Source organism: Diplotaxodon limnothrissa, linkage group LG5, assembly GCF_057381915.1.
Source record: "Diplotaxodon limnothrissa isolate DT_005_m linkage group LG5, D_limnothrissa_male_GT1.1, whole genome shotgun sequence".
Taxonomy (NCBI): domain Eukaryota; kingdom Metazoa; phylum Chordata; class Actinopteri; order Cichliformes; family Cichlidae; genus Diplotaxodon; species Diplotaxodon limnothrissa.
In genome coordinates this window covers 18,482,113-18,498,142 of record NC_140600.1, presented here as the reverse complement: position 1 = coordinate 18,498,142, position 16,030 = coordinate 18,482,113, and the positions used below count along the sequence as shown (strand labels likewise).

General features: G+C 40.1%; 2 protein-coding genes across 2 annotated transcripts; one reads left to right on the top strand and one right to left on the bottom strand.

Moving 5' to 3' along the window:
* Nucleotides 1-730: 730 nt before the first annotated feature.
* cdk2 (cyclin dependent kinase 2) lies at nt 731-2,937 on the top strand. The gene is made up of 7 exons (XM_085354046.1): nt 731-846; nt 1,444-1,521; nt 1,630-1,750; nt 1,861-2,031; nt 2,206-2,307; nt 2,391-2,594; nt 2,833-2,937. Exons 1-7 carry the CDS (start codon nt 731-733, stop codon nt 2,935-2,937), a joined length of 897 nt encoding a protein of 298 aa, XP_085210172.1.
* A 3,227-nt stretch (nt 2,938-6,164) lies between these two features.
* olfml3b (olfactomedin-like 3b) lies at nt 6,165-11,246 on the bottom strand. Its single transcript, XM_085354045.1, has 3 exons — nt 11,133-11,246; nt 9,921-10,206; nt 6,165-6,949 (listed from the first exon to the last, which is right to left on the bottom strand). Exons 1-3 carry the CDS (start codon nt 11,229-11,231, stop codon nt 6,165-6,167), a joined length of 1,170 nt encoding a protein of 389 aa, XP_085210171.1. The 5' UTR covers nt 11,232-11,246.
* Between the last annotated feature and the right edge of the window lie 4,784 nt (nt 11,247-16,030).

The following is a 16,030-nucleotide window of genomic DNA, read 5'->3' as shown; positions in this document are numbered from 1 at the left end:
TGTGAATTGTGGCTACATTCATAGATAGAAAGACAGTAAATAGTATGCGTTCTGTACACTTTATAATCTGTTCGTGTCTTTCCGACGTAGTTTACGTATAGCGACGTCGCCGTTCAACCATGTGACCTGTGAGGGTGTTTGTTAACTGTTTCCTTGTTATCCCGATACAACACCGCTCTATATCACGACTTGCACCCTTTTGTTAAACAGAAGCTAAGAATTTAAAATTAGCCGATAAAAAATGTTTTAAATTTATTTCTTTAATCGATAAGAGCAGTACCATGCACAACAATTTTTCAAATAGGACCCAAGTGGAAGAGAAAAGCATTTAGACTACCGCCCACCTACAACTATCGGTGTGTCTGGAACACAAAAACGAACTCCTCCAGTCTAACGCGGGAAACGCTGTTGTGTTGCTTCTGATTTTTTTTCAAACGAGCCGCCACCGCCGCGCAAAACCAAACATTTTACGGATATTGTTATGAACAGGGTCTGCAAATGACTCTTTCTTTTGTTTTTAGCTACTTCGCGCTGACCTGAGATAGTTTATCCTCAGTCAGAATTAAGTCTTAAACCTGTGGCGCGTGCAGACCGGATGAAGAAGCCTTGAGCAGCAGTTACTTACATGGTTATATGTGAGGTTTCCCTCAGTAGCTACCCAGCTTTCGTTAGCTTCGACACAAAGAGCTAAAAGGCTAATTGCCGCTTAAAGACCTGCGCTTGGTACGAGATGGACTCGTTTCAGAAAGTTGAGAAAATTGGAGAGGGCACGTATGGGGTTGTTTACAAAGCCAAGAACAAAGTGACGGGAGAAACTGTCGCTCTGAAGAAAATCAGGCTGGACACGTAAGTAAACAAACTATTGTTGTTTATCCTCGGGCTACCAGGCTAACGTTAGTTTTCAAGTTTTACTGTGCCGAAGAGTTGATGTAATCAGTTTACTCACCTCGTGGCTCCATCAGGGCATGACTGTTTCATCAGTTAACTTCCTACAACCACACTGGACATAAGAGCAAAGTCTTCATGGCCACAGAAGGAGCAGTTCTTACATAGGACACCTACATAACCTTACAGCTCATATGAGCTTGTTGTGTTGTATTAACGTGTAACTTGTTATAATATAAAAACACAATCCGTAAATAACAGTAAAGTGTCCCAGATCTAAATCGCCATCATTTTCCTCAGGCTGCATCAGAAAACCTTACTGAAAATTCAGATGTGCCGTTAGTCAAAGTTGCTTGCTTTGTGACCTTTGTTTCAAACCAGAGAAAACTAAATCATTAGCGTGTCTAATCTGTGCTAATTTATAAGGTGCGCTGCTTAAAGGTGTAGTGTTGTTTCTTTCAGCTTTCAGGACTTGATCAGCTGTCAGACTGCCAGGATACTAAAGTACATGCTTGGCTTAGATAAAAACCTGTTTCTTTTACCGTTTGTTCATTTCAGGGAAACAGAGGGCGTACCGAGCACAGCTATCCGGGAGATATCGCTTCTCAAAGAACTCAGTCACCCAAATATTGTCAAGTAAGTGCTTATGTTACAGCTATGTCTAAACCATGCTTGCAGTATTCTTGTTTTACTTGTTTGATGTTGCTTTTTTTTCAAGCCAACTTACCTGTCAACATGTTGCAGATTACGCGATGTTATCCACACCGAGAACAAGCTCTATCTTGTTTTTGAGTTTCTTCACCAGGATTTAAAAAAGTTTATGGACTCCTCCTCAGTCACTGGTATCCCGCTGCCTCTAGTAAAGGTAACCATCACAGCAGATTTGAATTCATACTTTCAGCAGTTAATACTGCTAAGAATTGTACTCTGGAAGTCAGGCTTGACTCAACTGAGCATATTTTGCTGTGTTTGCAGAGCTATCTTTTTCAGCTGCTGCAAGGCCTGGCTTTCTGCCACTCTCACAGGGTTCTCCATCGAGACCTGAAGCCCCAGAACCTCCTCATCAACGCCCAGGGTGAGATCAAGCTGGCTGACTTTGGCCTGGCAAGAGCCTTCGGAGTACCCGTCCGCGCATATACACATGAAGTAAGGCGTTGACAACCTACCTAAGTAAATGTTAGAGTTATAAGATTATAAACGGCTAGAACTTCAGATGTGCTTGCTCTGCTTTCATGTGGTCTCTACTATGTAGGTTAATGGCACCTACAATTTCTTAGCTCAGTGCATGCAACAACTGTTTACTCCTGTGATATTTTTCAGGTGGTAACACTTTGGTACAGAGCCCCAGAAATTCTCCTGGGCTGCAAGTACTACTCCACAGCTGTTGACATCTGGAGTCTTGGATGTATTTTTGCTGAAATGGTAACATACTTTAATTATTAACAGCAAAAAAGAAAAAGCTCCAAAATGAACAAAAGACACCAACCATGTCTCCCTGCCCACAGGTCACCAGGAGGGCTTTGTTTCCCGGTGACTCGGAGATAGATCAGTTATTCCGAATCTTTCGTACTCTGGGGACGCCTGACGAGACCGTCTGGCCCGGAGTCACATCCATGCCTGACTACAAACCAACCTTCCCCAAGTGGGCTCGGCAGGATTTATCAAAAGTGGTGCCTCTTCTTGACGAAGATGGAAGAGAACTGCTCGGGGTGAGAACATTTCTGATTTATTGGCACTTTCATTATATATTCATGGCCAAAGAAGTTGGTCTTCTTTCTGCTTTGCCTATCTGAATATTTTCTCCTGTGAAAGTGTCCCTTTCAGACTAGAGAGTTGACCACTGTGCACCCTGAACAGTGTCATGAACTCCACGACTTGTGTTAGTTTTTGACTGAAGCACGTGGCTGTATTCATTGACTGCTTTTCTTTTTTTTTTCCATCTTACAGGAAATGCTGAACTACGATCCAAACAAAAGGCTGTCTGCCAAAAATGCTCTTGTGCATCGATTTTTCCGTGATGTCTCCATGCCACTTCCCCACCTCAGACTCTGAGTCGTGCAAAATAACAGGCTCTTTTAATGCCAGCTATATCTAAGCAATAAAGACTCGCCATGCTTCAGGTTCATGACTCAAATGGACGGGAAAAAGTGGACACTACAGAATACATTGGATTCTTCAGTAACTAAAACCAGCCCTCGAGAAGCAACTTGTCGTGAGAGTTTCACTGTTTCAATGTTTATCATAGTTTTGAGGATTTAACTGTAATTTTCAATATAATTATTTTGCATATTTATATGCAACTTGTCATATTTGATGTATTTATGATGGGCTTTGAGTCAGTGCAGGTTGGGTAGACCCATTCTATTTGTATAACATTATATTTCCAAATTTTAATGGTATGTTGTCTTTAGCATGTCCATCTTGAAGTAATAGGTTAGTTAGAATTAAACGTGATCAAACAAGTTTGTGGGGTAGTGCAAATAACGGTGGGTGAGCAGCAGCTGATTACGATGGGCTGAAGTGAATCGGTCACAACTCCAATGAGAGAGTTGAGATGAAAGCAGTGGTTTTCTAGCTTGGTTTGAATCCCAGTTATCGTTAATTGATTTTAAAAGTGCACCTTCATTTAATTACTGGTGGGATTCAGGTTTAATGGCAGGATTACTCAGCAAACTCAATCGGGTATAAAAATGTTCCAAATGTATTGTAATTCAGATTTTATGTAACTGTTGCCTCTTTTCTTACTGTCAATTTTAAGCCATTTTTACAAATGTTTATTTACAGTTAGGAAAAAATAAACTTGTTTAAACTTCTTTACTGGTTTTATTGATACATTATAAACTTGACCAATTTTTATTTTGGACGGGTGAGCGAAATCTTACACTTTGAGACAGATGTAGAAGTTTTACCAAGTGCTTTATAAAACTCAAATACCAGAGTCTCACAGACCGTCTGGTTGTGAAATTATTTTCATGCTTCATTAAGCTTTGGCCAATCAAGCATACAAGACCATGTCTGCAGCCTGCAGATGGACTGAAGTACTTATGATGAATGTGGTTTTTAAAAAGCTTGATTCTGTAATTTTATCATTCTTGGAAATGTCAGGCAATCATTAATGATAAAATTATATGAGAAATTATAGCTCCAAAGACTTTTGGACTGGTTAGGAAAGCAGTCTTACAAATTACATTCGATGTGAAGCAAAACGGAAGTTTAAATATTTCACTGGCCACTCTGTTAGATCCACCTGTTCAGCTGCTGAATCAACCAGTCAAATGACGACAGCTCAGTGCATTTAAACATGGTCAAGATGGTCAAATTGTGCTGCCTGTTTTGTTGTGTTGTTGTCAACACGACAAAATTGGTTGACTTCACATTTTAAACATTCAAAATCAGAGATGTGTTGGAAAGCAGTATGGCGTGACAATTTGTCCCTATTGCACCACTTTGTCCTGTGCGGTCTTCTTAACCCCAGAGGACAACACACGTTACTAAAATCAATAAAGCACTCATAATTCAATTAAATTTCTTCAGATTTATTATAATCATGAATAACATAATATTCAACAACCACTATTATTTTCACACCATTTGATATCTGTGTCTGTGGTCCATCTCATTATGACCACAGTGTACCCAGCTTCTGATGGCTGTTTCCAGCAGGATAACGCTCCACATCGCTCAATGCGGCAACTGTGTAGCAGAGTCAAATCTTACATGGATGCTTAAATATTTCTATATCAATCTTTATATACTGTACATAGAAAAACACTGACAGCCTTGTTTAAAATGGTTAGTCTGCCAGTTATTTTTATAATGAACAGTTATTAGGAAAAAATATGATAGCGGGGGGAAAAAGGAGATATAAGTGTAGAAGAAATGGCAGTAAGAAAGTTATGTTCAGATATAAATTAATAAACATCAAAGAATAGTAATCGCAATAGTGGTGCTGTTTGCTCATTTTTTGGGTGGTATTTAGCAAAAATGCACATGTGCTCAACATGTGGGAAGAGTGCAGATAATGCACAGGGTGCTAGCCTGCTAGCGGTTTCTTGCACATACAGTATCCTAATGTCGGAGTTACATTTTTCAGCTCACCTTACACAGTGGTTGTATTTTATGTTAACAGTGCTTGTGATATAAATCTGAACACTAAAAAATATTAAATTAACAAGCTACAAAAGATAACATTTCCTAGGGTGTAATTAATGTTGTGTATTTACTAGCACGGACAAGATTACTGTGAATGCTACACAAAACTGTCATGTTAAAATCCAATGGAGTCAGTACAAATGAGCTGAGAAGGAAGATTCAAGAAGCTGGATTCAGTTGATAAGCACTTGGGGTATAAAGATTCATGTTGATATGACAAATATCAGGTATAGAAGTGGCAGGTTTGACAGAGGTTTTATGCTATTAAAAGGATGTGTTGAATATTTGCCTCATATCTGTGAACACACAAAAGTGCCTGGAGCCACTGCAGAAACTTAGACAGCAGCTAATCATGGGTAAGTACAGTATATCTGTTTCGGTCCACTCAACAGCAGATGGAGAAACAACTCTAAAGATGGAAGCACGGTGTAGTCTCGTTAGAAGTGGGGTTAAGGTAGCCACAAAACACCAGATATCACAAAATAAATCTGAGCATTTTGAAATTAGTTCTGAATTTGTGAAAAGAAAATTATGATGCATAATTACAGTCTCACACTCCTGAATCTTGGCTGTTTTCGTCCTCTTTTTTCATCCTGATCATCTCACAAGCAGTATTTTTGTACCATCTATGTATTGTCGGCAATAAAGGTTGAGTATTTTCTTCACTTCATATCCTCAGATTTATTTTTCTTGTATTTCCTTTTAACATTTTTTTTTTTTGTAAATATCATATTGTGGCCCACCAACAGTACCTTAACTGCCCACCAGGGTGCGATGGCCAACACTTGGGGAACCACTCACGTTTCCTTTTTGTTGTAATGAAGCTTTGTCACTTCCTAATAACGTCTATGTAGCATGAAAGAATCATCACAGACTCTTGTTCATTTCTTAGGTTTGTCTCCTGCCTCACAGTCCCTACAGTAAATGTTGTGTTATTGCAGCTTCCAGGTTTTATGAGAAGTGGATTACAATGTTAGAGTCCAAGATTTTATATTTAAGCTGTTCTGAAACTCCCTGAAAGGTGAGAAATGATCTTAAATTCTACAAAATCGTTAGTTTTGAGACCTCATCTGTAGTTTAGAAGCTAAAACCTCTCAGAATACAGCGTTAGGGCTGTTTAGAGAAGCTCAGATCTCTAGTTTCTTCTTCATGGTAAGCTTGTACAGGATCTGGTAGCCATCATCCCAGGCGTAGAGCAGCTTCTCGTGGGGATTGTACTTCAGACTTGAGTGAGATCCGTAGCGTTTTGGAAAGTAAACCAGCGGTGCATCTTCACTGGTCACCATGTCGTTGACGTCGAACACACATTGTACTCGTGAGCGTCCAGCCTGCTTGGTGTTGTACACAACATACAGAGTGCCACAGATGACAAAGGCCGCCTCTGCATTCTCTCTGGGACAATTTGTGTCCCACATCTGCTCAATATCCAGTGAGGTGGTGTCCATTTTAGCCAGAGAGATGTACCTTTCATTCTGCTGTGTGGCGTAAATGGCCCACAGGCCTTCCTCATCCACAGCCAGGTCAATCACCGTCTCTGGGGTCAGACCATACACGGGGACGTGGTCCTGCACAGGAAACACTGCACTGTCAGTCAGAGAGTTATTCTGCAGGTCATGTTTAACCACCTTTAACTCGTCAGCCTGACTCATGTAATACACGTAGTTGTTGTAGACCACGTGGCCTGTTCCCCTCCAGGCTGACGGCAGCTTCACTGTACTGGACAGAGACATGCCCGACGAGCGGGTGAAGTCTTGCACAGAGGCAAACGCGTGGATGATGTCGTCTTCCGTCCCATTAAAAATGTAGACCTTCCCAGAGGCCCTGTTGGTGTCTTTAGTCCAGGTGCCCTTTTGCCCTCCGACTCTCTTCAATATCTTCATGGCTTTTATGCTGGAGATCATGTCGCTGCAGTCTGAAACAGAGAGCAGGACAGGCTTTACTCGACACAGCTGGCAGTTTTCAAATATTCTAGTCACGTCTGTACTATTTATAGCTGTGGTTCAGAAAGAACACCTCGTTTTATTTCCATTAGATGTGGCATACACATTCATGGTTCCCATGAAAAACTAATAACATTCCCACCAGTCATCAGCGTCAGCTCTGCTTTCAGTTGAGTGTTAATTAGATGAAACAGCCAGTAGCTAAATTGGCTATAAAGCATCATTTTCCTTTTGTGTGATTAATAAGTTTGTCTACTGTCCATGAAAGAAAAACCAATAAAGAGAGAAATGTTCCTGTGCCCATAGATTAAACTACTCATTTATTAGAAAATTAAAGTAAATTTAGCTCATATGCATTATAAATATGGCTGTCCTCATATTGTGGAAGGACGGGTACTTCCATGAGAAAGCCCATTCAGGGATCAATTTATCCCACAAACAAGTTTCTGTGTTCTCAATTATTTATCATTTGAGGGCCGAAGCATGGCCAAAACTGAAGTTTTTGGCTTTTTTGCTTGAAGAGCTTTTCATAGAGGAGTTTGTTTATTACAGCATGTCAAAATCAATCCTTTGACACAAAACAAAACAAAAAAAATTTGTTAGATCTCAAATATGCACTGTCCAATCTGTCCCAAACTTCATGTGCAGAATCTGAGCTACGTGTCAGTATTAGGTCACACTCATAATGCCACCGTGGTATCTGGAAATCAGCTGTAGGTGATAATCATCATTAAATGTAAATTATCATCAGGTTTTCATTGTGGGTTCCACACATGGTAAACAGCAGCATGACATATAATTAGTGGGTGTTCTCAAACACCAACTAATGGACACAGGACGTGTTAGGTAACTTGTTTATGCAAAACCAGTTACAATCCAGGAAACGTGGCATCCAAATTCGTGCAGGAAACATCTTGACTCCAGTAAAACTCGACATGCATGAAAGTGCAGGAGCACAATCATTGCTGCTTGTATTTTTAATTCTGCATTGTTTTTACATCAGCCAGACACCCTTGCACTGGTGACACATTCCTTTAGTTAACTGTAATTAATTGCTTTAATTTTATTTTCCTGGCTTGTAAATGAATTCTGCATGCAGTCCTGGTGCCATAAAAACGCACAAGCTTACCAAATGTGAGTCTGTCTGACATTAAAGAGAGTTTGCACCATTTCCTCCACCTTTACACAGATTGCTAAAAACGACAGTGCCAAGCTATTTTTAGAACATTCCTTAAAAACTAAAAGGCACTGCCTCTCAAAACACTTAACACTTAAGTGACACTTGGGATCACTAAATGTAATTTTAAGAATAAAAGAACTTTCATTTAATGCAGCATTACATTCATCTGAAATGATGCAAATTGCAGTAATGATTACTGGAGTTATCAAAAATCGTTTATGATTTTTAATAATAGAATATCTACTCAGTTGGACAGGAAAGAAAGAATCTCTTTCTCTGTCATCTCAAACTGGCTATTTAACATTATTATTGTTATTTTTTTAAAACAACCCAATTCCCAGTGGTAATCGGAGCACTTGGGGCAGTGAACCGTGAACTGGCCGAGTGGCTCCATCAGATCCCAGGAACAACATCTGAGACCTCTGTCCAAAAGAGCACAGTCCTGGGACAGCAAAGATACTGGAGAGGTCCCTCAAGCTCCCAGGCCTCTGGCAAAGGACCCAAGCTTTAAGGATAAAGCTCGGGTCCTTGCAGGGCGAGTTGGGAATTTTTTAAATATATATGTGAGTTGGCTCTCATAGACAATGTAATAAATATGCAATTACTGGCAACCAGGTACATGTGTCTAACAGCTTGTTAACCCAGATATCTAATCAGCCAATTACATGGCAGCAATAGCATTTAGACATGTGGACGTGTTTAAGGCAGCCTCTTTAAAAACAGCATCAGGATGGGGAGGAAAGGTCATTTCAGTGACTTTGAATGTGGCAAGGTTGTTGGTGCCAGATGGGCTGAGTGCTTTCTGAGTATTTCAGAACGTGCTGATCTGCTGGGATTTTCCCACACAGTCATCTGTAGAGTTTACAGAGAGGTCAGAGGAGAATAGCCAAACTGCTTTGAAATGATAGGAAGGCGACAACAAATGTACAACATGCGGAACTTCAAAGAAGATGGATTACAGCAGAAAAAGACCACATCAAGCACCACTCCTGACAGGTAAGCAACTGGCAACTGAGGCCTGATTCTACAATTCACACGGGCTCAGCAAAATAGAACAACAGACGAATAGAAAACTGTTGCCTGGTCTGATGAGTCTTGATTGATGTCAGGGTCTGAATTTGCTGTAAACAACATGAAAGCATGGCTGCATCTAGCCTTGTGTCAACAGTTCAGGCTGCAGGTTGATGGTGGTTTAATGGTTTATAGGATGCTTTGTTGTCACACTTTGGGTTCCTTAGTACCAACAAAGGATTGTTTAAACACCACAGCCTACCCCAGTTTTGTTGTTGACCCTACATGACCACAGTGTGCACATCTTCTAATGGCTGCTTCAGCAGTGCAATCATCATGTCACAAAGCTCAAACCACCACAAAATGGTTTCTAGACGATGACAATGATTTCAGTGTACTCAAATAACCTCATCAGTCACCAGATCTCAATGCTGTAGAGCAAGATTTGGTGGAACCAGAGATGCACATCATGGATGTCCAGCTGAGAAATCTGCAGTAACTGTGTGATGTTGTCACGATAATATGGACCAGAATGTCTGAGGAATGTTTTTAGCACCTTGTTGAATTTCTGCCACCAATATTAAAGCAGTTCTGAAGGCAAAAGGAGGTCTCACCTGGTCCTAGTAAGGTATACCTAATAAACTGTCAGCTGACTTGAACTGTTGGTCACATTATTCATGCATTGCTCAAGCATGTCATGTTCATCCCCAATAAAAAAAATCAGGGTATTTAGTAAAGATTTCATTTCTCACCTGAGAGTTGTGAGTATTTGGACTTCTGTTTCTCCTTCACCACAGTCACCTGCTGCTCTATTAGCTTGTCGTCCACATCCACACACGGCTGAGCCCCATTCTGTGTCTCCAGATAGTCTAATTCCCGCTCGACCCGGTCCACCCTGGTCCCCACGCTGTCTATATTCATCCTCAGTGCCTCTTTTTCTTTGTCCAGGTTCTCCAGCTGGGAAACCATCTGCTGCTTCAGCTCCCGCAGCTCGGAGGCATAGCGGGTGGTCTGCTCGTGCCACAGAGAGATCCTGTCCTGTTTTAACAAAGGTGGTTAGTCATAACTGAGATATGATCAGACATGTATTCCCTGTTTGTATAGCACTCAGAATAATAAATAGGATGTGTGTTATACAGTGAGCTTGAGTGGATTTCTAGAGAGCACTGACTGCAATGAAAACACCATAATTTGATGTCCTTTTCAGGCTCAGTAAACACTGTGGTAGAAAGCCATAATAATAAGAATAAAACCCATCTATCAAACAACCGGCTTCAGCCCACACGTGGCAAGTTTCCACCCAGCTCGAGTGTCTATGAGCTGAATGCAGAATACAGCTGGGTGCTTTGTGGTCGAGCCTGACCCATGACCCCGCTGTGGAAGAAGGAAATGAAAAGAGATCCTTCCCACAGGTAATCATTCAACATGACATGAGCTGAGACTGTTAGATGTGGGTAAATAGCATTTTTGGGAGTTCAGTTTAATAAAGTGTGTTAAAAAGGTTCGTGCTTCTCATTTAAATTAAATTACAGACATGACTGACAATCAGTCAGTCTGTTCTTGTGTTTTAGTTTTGTCCAATTAAGCCAAATACATTTGTGTCCATCATAGAAAAAAAGGTTAGCCCTGGCCCTTTTTGTTTTTTAGAATATCTCTTTGTGATGCCAGAAAACTACTTGCCCTCAAAAAAAGTTTTTTCACTGATGCAATTTTGCATAAACTCTTTTTTTTTGTTGGTAACATACGTGCACGTATACCTTGACTAAGGAAACTTCAGAGGCCCATTTCTAACTCACAACTCAGACAAAAATGCCACAGTCCCCGTACCCTTAAAGGAGCTGTATTTTCCAGTAATTTCTCCAGGATTTGGCCACATCTGCATTCCATTGCCTCTGTCCCTAGAAGTTTCCTTTCAGAGGGACTCTGGAGCGCAGGGCTCGGCAGGGAGGTAAAGAGAGTCTTACCTCAATAGCAAGCAGCCTCCGCTCCAAGTAGTCAATCAGTGCTTGGTGCTGAGCTGTGGCAAAGCACGCCAAAGTTACCAAGACAACAAGTCCTCTCATTTTGTGTCAGCTCAGTCTCTTTTAACTCCTGTAAAGTCCTGACTGAAGTTCAGTTAGAGTGTGCCGAGGAGCCAGCAGATTCCCAGAGGTGGGCTGGAATGTTTTACTAAGCTGTCTGGGAGGAGCCAATAACATCTGTGAAGATGGAGGCGCACAGTCTGTGCTTCTTATTTCTACCTTCGACATCCACACCTGACAAACAAACTGAAAAGCTAAACTATACATATCATAATGCTTAAATACATGTTTAGGTTTCAGGAAGTTGGAACATCAGCAGCACCACAAGGAACTAAAATGTGAATTACAGTGATGAGTCAAGGAGGTACAACTTCAGCATGAAGGACAAGAAACCAGTAGTTGTTTTTGATCTCTGTCACAAAGTCTCTGCAGCATTTACTCTGAAAAATTAAAAGTTTTTTATACTTAGACTCTTTTTTAATGAGACTTTTATTGGGCGTGACCAGGATTAGAAATGTGTACATCAGAGGGACAGCTCAGGTTCAGCAGTTTGGAGACAAAGTTAGAGTGTTAGAAAGTTAGAGATGGATTGAGCAAGTGTAGAGGTGGGATAGTGGATATTCTGGACAAAGGAGGTTGAGTATGGAGCTGCTAGACTGGAGAAAAAGAGGAAGACCACAGAGGAGGTACACGGATGTAGTGAAGGAGGGGTGAAGTTAGATGGAGGCAGAGTATCTGCTATAGCGACCCCTATAGGACGTAGCTGTGATACAAATAAGATTTTTATTGCATGTCTTTAAAAATGCTTACATGCCCAAATGATGCTAAAAGTGCATTTTGTTGATTTAGTCTACTCTCCTGTGCACACTGGTTGTAAAGCAATATGATCCCATTGTCAACTCAACACTGTGATGGACTGACAGTGTGCCCCGCACTCGCTCTGTGACGAATGGGATAGGCTTCAGCTCTGTCTTCAGATGGATGGATGTCCACAAAATTGCATTTTAATAAATAACTATAGTGTGATTCATTTAACTTTACACATCCCCCACATGTGCACTATCTCTGTTATAGATCAATAAGCATAGTTGTGCAGGGTTTATTCGATTGGCCTGCTGTTTATATAGCACTTTCCTGGCCTTACTGATCACTCAAAGGACTAAAAGAGTACTACCCACATAGGCACAGGGAGACATGTATTGCACATTGCTGCAAGTGCAAGTACCATGGTTATACCATCTGTCTCGAGAGGACAGATGCTGTGATTAGGAACTAAGATATTTCAGCTGCAAAAGATCCAGCTTCACTAAGTGTGACATACACATTCAAACTACAGCTTCATTAGCTTATTATCAAGCGTTAGTATTTTGGTTTCCTTTTCTTTTTCTTTTTCTTTGGTGTTCATGTATTTATATATTTATTTATGTATGTCTGAGTCACCTATGTCTGATACCGCAGTACTCCTTCCTGGTTTATATGAAAGCAGTGGCTGAGGGTGGAGCCTGATTCAATACAAAGTTTAAAGAAAAGCTAGACTTTTTCTCCACTGTTTAAAATGGTCTGATCGGTCCGTATATGTGCTTTCCTTTTCTTAACTCAGATTGTTGAGTTAAAATGTGAATATTACAAGTGTGTCTGCAGTGTTTTCCAGCTGTATTAGCTCTCACAGCAATAAGATGTCGCCTGGATAACAGAAACCATAGTTAGAGCAGTGAATTACAGGGAAAGAGAAGCAGATAATGTGTCTGGTCTCCTCTCTAATGATATGGCATACAAACATATTTCTAAAATGTGTATTTATTTTGTTTTTCCAGCTTGCTCTAAAACTATATCTATGTATGTTGTTTTACCCCTGTCATTTAAAAATACAACTATAGTGCAGTGAAGAGGGGGAAGAGTCAAACACTGGGTCGCTGCATTTAACACTGTGGTATATCGTCGCCTGTTAAACCTGTGAGCACCCGTAATTATGAATGTTATAATATATTCTTCCAGTTTTACAGGTGTATACTTCATGAATTTTGAGGGGGGGTTATTCTTTCTTTGTTTGATTTTGTAGGTTACATAAAGCCATGTGTGAAAAGTTGTGGGATTCAAAATATTTTATCCCTTTTTACACTGATGGCTCATGGATATGATGAATATAATGGGTATAATGACACGATTGTGTGTCATGTGGCAATTAATGAAACCAGTAGATCCAGTATACCCAGTATATATGAAATTGTAAATAGATTTTGCTAATCAAAACAGTAACATTTTCATACTTTATGGACCGCAATGGGATCGATTTGCATGTTCATATTTACAGACCTACTGCAGTATGCTGTATGGCTCGCACCCAGCCCACTGATAATATCATCTACTGATGATAGTGAAGGCGTAACATTGATCCCATCAGGATCTCATTTGGATCATTTGGATTGAGAATCCCTTTCTGAGGGGGCAAGTGGACACAAACCATGGCAGCAAAATGTCACTGGATCTCCCCACTGTAATGGTTAGGCAGCTCAGGGTTTTCATACATACAGATAAATAAAATATATACTCTACATGTATGGCTTTCATTTAAATGTGTTTAAATTCTGCACATCAAACTTTACTTTTAACAAATCATGTTACCCTGCAAAGGCGATGTATGTGGGTGTACTAAGAACTGAGCAGGCTGTGTGGAAACTTCCTCTGTGACCTGTTTAAATCCAAAGATTTTTCCTTTCCTGTATCTGAACAGGTAAAATCTGCTGGTAGCACGCTCATCAAACTACTTCATTTTGTAAACAATTTGCTCCTGCTGCTGCCACTCTGTTGTGCAGGGTTGGACTCTTAGGCTTTCACATCCAAATGCAGAATTATGTATATGATTCAGGTCACACCACTAATGCTTCAGCTGCCGCTCTGCATGACTACAACTAAAGGTCTGTTGTGTTTACAGTGCTCAAGGCTTGTTTATGACTTTGCTTTGCTCCACTTTGCACTGTTACCGGTTGAGGTTTGTTTGTGCGGGTTGATTTATTTGAGTCTTTTTTTATGACTGACAAAACAGAACAGGACATTCAAGTCAGAACAATCAGTGGAGATATGTCTATGAAAAAGGTTAGGGGTATATCATTATTAAATGATGTGGTGTTGTGAGTTTGTGAAAAAGCGGCACGTGTACCTGTGCTTGTGCTGATATGAAAATGTTTCCCTGTAGTCCTTCGTGTTAAATGAGGAAAAGTGGGCGGGCTCATGAATGCTCATCACTGAAATTCAAGCAAGAAGCATTCGCTTTTTTCACTACTTTTCATTCTTATCCTGTGATTTCACATGAATTCGATTCTCTTTCTGTCCCTGTTACATGATCAGAGCCAAATTTGGTGGGTATCTTCTATCATTAATGACATGAGGGACACTAAAGTGAAAAAAGTGACTTTTAATGAGCCACTCCTGCTTCTGCAGAACTGCTGGTATCACACAAAGGAAAACCACTTTACATGAACCAGCAATGGTAGGTGTGTCTATACTGGCAATCACACTCTTACATGTCTTTTGGAAACAATGTAGATCAAGCAGACTAAATGTGGTGCTGCTGAATAACGTGTACAGCGTTAGCGCCGAGGAAGGATGGATTTCGGATGGCAGCATGCAGTCTCTTAAATATTTAAATATTTAATTCTCTGAACACCATCAGACTCTCAGAGGACAGTTTAGTTAAAAGAAAAAGTCCTGATGTTGGCAGGTCCCGACTAACTCAGGAGGATGGGTCCACAGTACCAAACAGCAGTCATGACCTCCTGAAACAAAGCACAGAAAATAAAGTTACAATAATCATATTTATTTGTGAGTATTTAAGTTACAATTCCTATTGTAGCTATTACTGCTAATAATATAAATAAATAATTGATGTTAAGGTTATGAGCAACTACAGCAAGTCCTTTACAATCTGAAGTTTTGTCAAACTTCTTTGTTGCACTGTGTGATCCAAGTTTCCCCACTGATGTCATCCCAGTGTGAACTCATCACTGTGAATAAAATTGTCATAAATCTGCTATTAAAAGTTAAAACTTGTTTTATCAGCTGCACTGTATATATTTATTTTTCATTTGTAATGTTATTCTACAGTATTTTTGTACAAGATAGAAACTATACATTATTATATAATGATATGATATAGAAAGCTAATTATTATTATTACCAGTAGCAGTAATTAGCAGTAACATATCATTATCAGATACTACAACACAATTTGTAGTACTACAATATTATTCTGTCCGCTGCACAGTTACAGAATATCATACTTTTCCTCCTGTAAGCTCATTATCACGTGTTTTACTAACACACAGTTTATGTACTCACAGGTATCCATATATGGTGCTAATGTGGCAGTCTTGGACCGAGTGGGCTGGGAAACTAATAGACGTGTTGGTCAGTGTTACTGTGTGTCTATTTGAATATGAGCCAATCCTTTTTTTCATTTTTTCTCAGCACATTTGCCTACAGGATTTCGCTTCTTCCTCAATGATTGGGCAGAATGCTCTGTAACCTCCTGAAACATGCAAAGTGATGCAAATCTTTTCGGAGCACTATCAGGATGAGAACTGAGGGTCTCTGGCTATCAGTTGGAAAATCAGCTGTTGGGAGATCATATAAGCTTAGAGGAACCTCTACAGACAAGGATACTGGGTATGTATGGCTGGATAATTCTTGCATTATGAGATTTAAACAGTATTTCACATGATTTTGAATTGGTTTGTAGTTTGTAAATACGTTTGTAAAGAAGGAAATTATCTTCAGTGCACTAAAATATCAGTTTAGTCTTCCAGAAAAGGAAAACTAAGCTTCCAAAGTGCCGCTGAAACTGA